The sequence below is a fragment of the Rhinolophus hipposideros genome, assembly GCF_964194185.1.
Source record: "Rhinolophus hipposideros genome assembly, chromosome: 24".
In the NCBI taxonomy this organism is placed as follows: Eukaryota; Metazoa; Chordata; class Mammalia; order Chiroptera; family Rhinolophidae; genus Rhinolophus; species Rhinolophus hipposideros.
In genome coordinates, this window is record NC_138070.1 from 36582651 (window position 1) to 36590005 (window position 7355).

A 7355-nucleotide genomic window follows, 5' to 3' on the forward strand; every position below is an offset into this window, starting at 1 on the left:
ACAATAATTATTTCAAAAAGGCTGGAGTAGATCCAAGGCCCTTCTCTTTTGTTGTGAAACATTTGGGTATCAGGATATCTAAATGACAGCATCAGGATCTCAATTGTCTAAGTCACTATAAAACAAACAAACCCTCAGTCAGAGCTTATATCAGACAAAAGAATGAAAGGTGAGAGATTCAGCATCATGCAGTAAGTTCCAAAGCCCTGGATGCCTGGTACTGCATTCCAAGCTTTGTCTTTGCTCCCATGTTCACTGTGTAGAAACCATCCCCATTGCCTCAGGGAGGCTTGAGGCTTGAGATCACTGCTCTTCACTGTTCTGGTTGAGTATGTGAGGCTTTCAGTGCATGTGGTATCCAGACTACTCAGATTGGCTGGTGGGCCATGAGTCACGCAGACAGTGGGTAGTCAGTGCCTATGGCTTGTAGGCCAGGCTGGACCCAGGAAGGGAGAGATGATAACTGGGTCACAGCCAAGAGCTGTTGGAATCACTAGTGTTTGATAGTCAACTAGTGTTTGAGTGTGGGTGCGTGTGTGTATGTGTGTTGGGGGTGGGGAGTCTGAGAAACTGATTCAGAGGAAATATCATTCTCCTGAGGGCTGGTTCACACCAGGAAGTGAGCTGGTGAGCTGGAAACATTTCCCATTGTCAGTTCCCATGGGGAGGTATGTTCCAATGATACCAAGTGGACTATCAAACACTAATGATTCCAACAGCTCTTGGCTGTGACCCAGTTATCAACTCTCCCTGCCTGAGTCCAGCCTGGCCTACAAGTCACAGGCACTGACTACCCATTGTCTGCATGATTCATGGCCCACCAGCCTCTCCTTTCTTGACAGCTGCACCTTGGCCATCTCCCAGCTTGTTAGCAGCCTCCCTGGAGGGAATTTGAGAGAGGAGGCAGAAACTCAAGTCCCCCTTGATTAGGAGCTCCCATCAGATTCCTTTAGAATGAAGAATGGCACTGTTGGCTTGGATAACCCATGGATGCTGATTTTTTAAATTGTGTTCTTGGTTTATAAAGTTAAACTTTTGTAAGATTGTTCTACCAGGAGAGTGTCTACACGTTGATCTATATCTCACTTTCCATTTATTTATTCACTGAGTTATTACTTAAATAAATATTTAAGGCATTGGGGGTGCAAATATGAATACAACATGCTTCCTGTCCTTGAGTCAAGTGGATAGGGGGAGACACAGGCACATAGTACATTAACCTCTGTCATTGTAATACAATGTGGTAAGTCATGATAGAGAAATGTACAGGATATTAGTGTATTATAAAGAATGAGCATTGAAATCTGGAAAGATTAAAGGAGGCTTCTTGGAGGAAGTAATATCCGAGTTCAACCTACTTTTGTGCTATCGCTATGTATGTGACTGGCATTGTACTGGGGCAGATGGAAAGGGGTCTATTCAGCTATCTACTGTTATGTAATAAACCACTCCCAAAACTCAGTGGGTGGAAACAACAACTATTTGTTTGCTCTTGATTCTGTAGGGCTTGGCTTTTCTTTGCTCCTGTGGTATTGGCTGGGGCAGTTAAACTAAGGCAGGAAGATCCAAGACGGCCTCACTCACATGTCTGGTACCTTAGCTGGGGAGGCTGAAATTGGTGGGGCCTGGCTGAGTCTTTCTCTCTCTTTCATCTTCCAGCACTCTGCTCTCTCCACATGGCCTATTTCTCCAGCAAGGTTCTCCAGCCAAACTTCTTTACATAGTGGCTAGCATCCAAGAGTGTGAAAGAGGGAACTGCCAGTCTTCAGTATGTGTAGGACTAAAAATAGCACAGTGTCATTTCCACCATCTTCCACTGTTCACAGCAAACACAAGACCAATCCAGGCTCAAGGGAATGAGAAATAGGCTCCACCAGTTGATGGGCTGGCAAGAAGTGCTGGTGGCCACCTTTGTGGCCATTTTACAGCATGGGAAGAAAATGTGAATAAGACCTAGTTTTTCTCTTTTTTTTTTTTTTTTTTTTTTATAAATCTATATAGTTTTATTAAAACAAAAACTGACAGTGTGGTATGAAGTGTACATTTAAACAAAGTTTTCACAGAAACCTAACACATGCCTAAAAAGATTTTACAATGGAGTTCTAGATACAGGTCTAGATGATATCAAGAACTGATGGATTTCATAATTCAAGACAGTATTTTGGGTATTAGTTAATTCTTAGGATTAAAAAAGTTTTGTGTTTTAAAGTGAACCACTGCCCCAGTATGAAAGTTTAGTCTTCTCCTGAGACCAGGTCTTTTGAAATAATCCAACTCTTGAAGTGATTCGATAAACTTGTGCTGTCAGTGACTGAACCCTGCCACCAATGGTTTCAGAGTTCAAGGTTCAAAAAACATAGAAGTTCCAAGAGCATGGGCCCTTCCCTTTACTCTCACACCTCCCATGCCCCCTCCTCTTCCCCTCCCTAAATACTTCAGCCAGTGGCTTGGATGGACAAGCTAATATTTATAACTTAACAATTGGAAAAGGGACTTCTTGTCAATTTTAATAATTAGCACCTCTAAGACAGAATGATCTGCCTTTGTATACGCTCCAATAAAAGATTTTCCCTCCTTAACCAGTTTCCATTCCCAAAATGGCAGCTTTGTTAGTCTTTTGTTGGGAACAGCATTAAGCTCAGGCAGGGAACACCGTGGCTTATAAATTTCAGGCATTCACAGCTTCCAAACAGTCTCTCACAGTCCTTATTTAGATTGCCAATGACATTTTATGAAAAGATAAAACATTTTGGACACAGAACCAAATCATTAGTTGTTTGTTCTTTCCATTGTTTCATTTCCCTGATCAGGCCCAATTTTAACAAAAATGATCCTACCCATCTTCCTTCCTTCCCACCCCATCCCTCCCACACCCAAATAATACACCAGTAATAGCCAAAAACTACACACATGCTACGCTGTAAAAATGCAGAGTTAACACTATTGGGAAGAAGGCTGTGGATTGTGGAGATGCTCTTTGAAGATCTACAGTACCTTTTTGCTCTCCCATACACCCATTCTGCAAGTTTTGTCCTTCATAGAAGGCCCTTTGCTTTTCTCAGCGAAATGCAGAACGGGCTGCCTTGAAACACTTATCCTCCTTCCCCTCCACTGGGATGAGTGTGCAAACTATACAGCATGGAGCGGCTTTAAAGCACTTGGGCTGCTGTAGGGCACAGAAACTATACTGGCTCTTCAAAGGACATCTTCTCAAGCCACCTCTATGGTGTCAACACAAGTAGAACTCCCTTCCTCTCCCCACTTGAAACCCACAGTCAGATGTGACAGGGGCTTGTACTCAAGAGAATTAATTCTTGTCATCTTTTTTGTCATCATCCTCCGAGGGGTAGGAATGCCACGTCAGCCTTTCCTCATAGAAGGATATGACGACCTGGGGGCACTTGACATTGGCTTCCTTGGCAGGGACCAGGTCAGCCTCATCAGAGTTTTTCCATTTCATCAGGAACATGAGTTCTCCACTGGAGTCTGTGGCTCCAATAATCCGCTCTGGCTCCAAACCCCGGGCAAAGCCTCGTGGCTTTTCTGACTCTTCTTTTTTCTTCTTTGGTTTGCTCTCCTCTCCCTTATCTTCAGAATCAGAGTCGGCCTTGCGCTTGCCTCCCTCTGATTTATCCGTCTCATGTGCTGTTTTCTGTGACTGCAGAAACTCAGCAATGAGGTCGGGGCAATCCAGGTTCTCTTCTGGCTCCCACGTGTTGTCCTCATCCGAGAACCCCTTCCACTTTAGGAGGTACTCCACTTTGCCTTTTACCACTCGACGGTCGAGAACTTTCTCCACCACATATTCCTCTTCCTCCTCTTCTAGCACCTCCTCCACTTTCTTCTTGTTTTGTTTTTTTCCCATAGTGCCCGCCAGCTTCCTGGTATAAAGGGTGACGCTGCTCAGAGCAGCGCCCAAGAGCCGAGAGGAATCGGTGCCGCGCTACTGGCGCGTCGCGTCGGGCAGGCCGGAGGAGTGGCGCCCAGAAAAGCAACAGGCCGGGTGGCCGCGGTCGAGCCCCTCACTGAAGCGGCGTACCGCAGGCCCCGGCCAGCGGCCCTCCCCTCTGCCGAACCCCTAGTTTTTCTCTTAAAGGAGTTTATGGTCTAACCTCCTGTGGAATAAGATGGGCACACACTTTGAACAGAATATAACAAATCTATGACTTCCAGTCAAGATGGCAGAGTAGGTAAATGCTGTGTTTCCCTCCTCTCACAATCATATCAAAATTACAACTAAACTACAGAGCAACCATCATTGAGAATGGCCTGAAGTCTAGCTGAACAGAAGCATTATAACTAAAGATTTACAGAAAAAGCAACTTCAAGACTGGTAGGAAGGGAAAAGATGCAGAATGGGCTGGTTCTATACCTAGTGTGGTGCTTAAAAATAAGGAAGTATCACAGCTGCAGAGGTCCCACCTGAAGATTGAGGGGTCCCAGCCTCACACTAGGCTCCCAGCCCATGGTTCCAGTGCTAAGAAAACAAGTCCCCATAACTTCTGGCTGTGAAAACAATCATGGATTGTGGCTGAGTGAGACGGAGGGCTGCTGTAGTCCTGGGCATTCCTCTAAAAGGACCCATACACAGAGTTTCTTGCTAACAGACTCATTCACTCTGAGTTCCAGAGCTGGGACAGTAGCTTGAAAGGCGCCAGTGACAGATGAGAAAGAACTGTATTGTCTGGCTTCAGAACAAGGTCTGCAGGGGCAGTTTCTTCCCAGATAGAAGTGCTGGCAGAAGCCATTGTTTCTTTGTTGAGTCCTCCCACCACTCAACCTGCACTTGTGAGCGGGTGCCATATCTGAGTCTCCATCAACTTGGCTAACACTGTTCGCCCTGCCCTGGTGATTCCCTGAGATCCCTACACCTAACCTGCAGGCCTACCCCAGCTTCTTCCAGGGGTTTTTCCATGCAAATGGCCTGTCTTGGCTTATGCTGTGGACCTTCCTAAAACCTCTCAAAGGTTCACAAACCCCAAACAAGTAGCTTCTGGCCTCAGCATGCCCCATACCACTTGCTAAGCAGACCCAAGCCCAGTACTAGCAGCAGCTGGCATCAGTCCACAGCTTAGCCTTTCTCAGTAACCTCAGACAAGTGGTTACAATCCATAAGTGGTTACAATCTCGGCTTGTCTCAGACAAACCCAGACAAGTGGTTACAATCCATAGATCACTTAGTGGCTCATACCAAGTGGCTCCAGGCAGGGTACAAAAAGCAGCTGACCTTGGCTTGCACCAGAGGCTACTCCCCAACAAGAGGCTCCAGAACACACCCAGAGACCAGCTTCATACCACACCAGAACACTACCCAACTACCTCCACAAATGACACAGCCAAAGGGCAGACTAGGGAAGCACCAGAGCCCTGCTAAACTGAATCCTGCTCTATAAGGTCAGCCCTGGCACAACAGCTCCTCCTTTGTATTCAGGGCCAGTCCTCACAAGCAGTCAGACTCAGGTTTTATCCGTCCCATTGATGTGCCAATAGCAATCAAGGCTCAACTACACCAAGAGGGCACACAAAACAAACACAAGGACACATCTGGAGCACATAGCTCAAGAGACAAGGGAGACTGTGCCACTGGGCCCTACAGGACACCTACTATATAAGGTCATTCTACCAAGACCTGGAGACATAGTAGCTCCACCTAATACATAGAAACAAACACAGGGAGGTAACTAAAATGGGGAGACAAAGAAACATATTCCAAATAAAAGATCAGAACAAAGTCCCAGAAAAAGAACTAAACAAAATGGAGACAAGCAATCTACTAGATTCAGAGTTCAAAACACTGGTTATAAGGATGCTCAGTGATCTCAGGGAGAACTTCAACAAAGAGAAGTTCTTTGTGATGTGATACACCACATTAACAAAATGAAAACAAAATGAAAACATTAACAAAATGAAAACAAAAAATGGAGATAGAAAACATAAATAAGAACCCATCATAAAACTATCATAGTAGGGGACTTCAACAACCCACTGACACCAATGGATCCTCCAGACGGAAAATTAACATGGAAACAGTGGCCTTAAATGACACATTAGATCAGTTGGATTTAATTGATATTTTTGGAGCATTTCACCCCAAAACAGCAATATACATTCTTCTCAAGGGCACATGGAACATTTTCCAAGGTATACCACATGCTAGGCCAAAAAACAATCTCAATAAATTTAAGAAGATTGAATCATAACAAGCATCTTCTCTGACCACAGTGCTATGAAACTAGAAATCAATTACATGAAGAAAACTGGAAAACACATGAAGGCTGAATAACATGTTACTAAATGATGAATGGGTCAAAAATAAGACCAAGGAAGAAATGAAAATATACCTTGAGACAAATGAAAATGAAAACACATGACCCAGAATCTAAGGGATGCAGCAAAAGCAGTCCTAAGAGGGAAATTCACAACATTTCAGGCCTACCTAAAGAAATAGAAAATTCTCAAATCAACAGTCTATCTTTACACATAAGGAAACTGGAAAAAGAGTAGCAAAATAAGTCCAAAGGTAGTATAAGGAAGAAAATAATGAAGATCAGAGTGGAAATAAATGAAATAGAGACAAAAACAAGCAAACAAACAAAAAACCGAATAAACAAACAAACAAAAACAATGAAACCAAGAGCTGGTTTTTCCTTTGAAAGATAAACAAAATTGACAAACCTTTAGCCAGACTCATCAAGAAAAAGAGAGAGGACCCAAATTAATAAAATCAGAAATGAAAGAGGAGAAGTGACCACAGACACCACAGAAATATAAAAAAAAAAAAAAACATTTAAGGTAATATTACGAGCAACTATATACCAACAAATTAGATAATCTGGAAGAAATCAATAAATTTCTAGAAGCATACAATCTTCCAAGGCTGAATCAAGAAAAACAGAAAAACTGAACAGTTTTTCCAATGAAATTGAATCAGTAATTGACAAGCTCCCAACAAATAAAAGCTCTGGGCCAGATGCCTTCACAGGTGAATTTGACCAAATTTTCAAAAAAGTATTATCATCTATTCTCCTCAAACTATTCTGAAAAATCCAGAAGGAGAAAAGTTTCCCCAGTTCATTTTATGGGGCCACTATCACCCTGAACCCCAAATCAGAAAAAAATTACAAAAAAAGAAAACTATAGGCTAATATCCCTCATGAATATAGATGAAAAATCCTCAACAAAATATTAGCACCGAATTCAGCAATACATTAAAAAGACCATACACCATGATCAAGTGAGATTCATTCCTGGTATGCAACGTTGGTTCAACATCAGCAAATCAATTAACGTGATACACCACATTAACAAAATGAAAAATAAAAATCTTATGATCATACCAATAGATGCAGAAAAAG

At 43.0% G+C, this 7355-nt stretch overlaps 1 protein-coding gene across 1 annotated transcript; it reads right to left on the reverse strand.

Moving 5' to 3' along the window:
- Positions 1–2048: 2048 nt before the first annotated feature.
- LOC308492110 (chromobox protein homolog 1) lies at positions 2049–4053 on the reverse strand. Its single transcript, XM_081036622.1, has one exon. It carries the CDS (start codon positions 3863–3865, stop codon positions 3308–3310), a length of 558 nt encoding a protein of 185 aa, XP_080892748.1. The 5' UTR covers positions 3866–4053; the 3' UTR covers positions 2049–3307.
- Positions 4054–7355: the final 3302 nt, after the last annotated feature.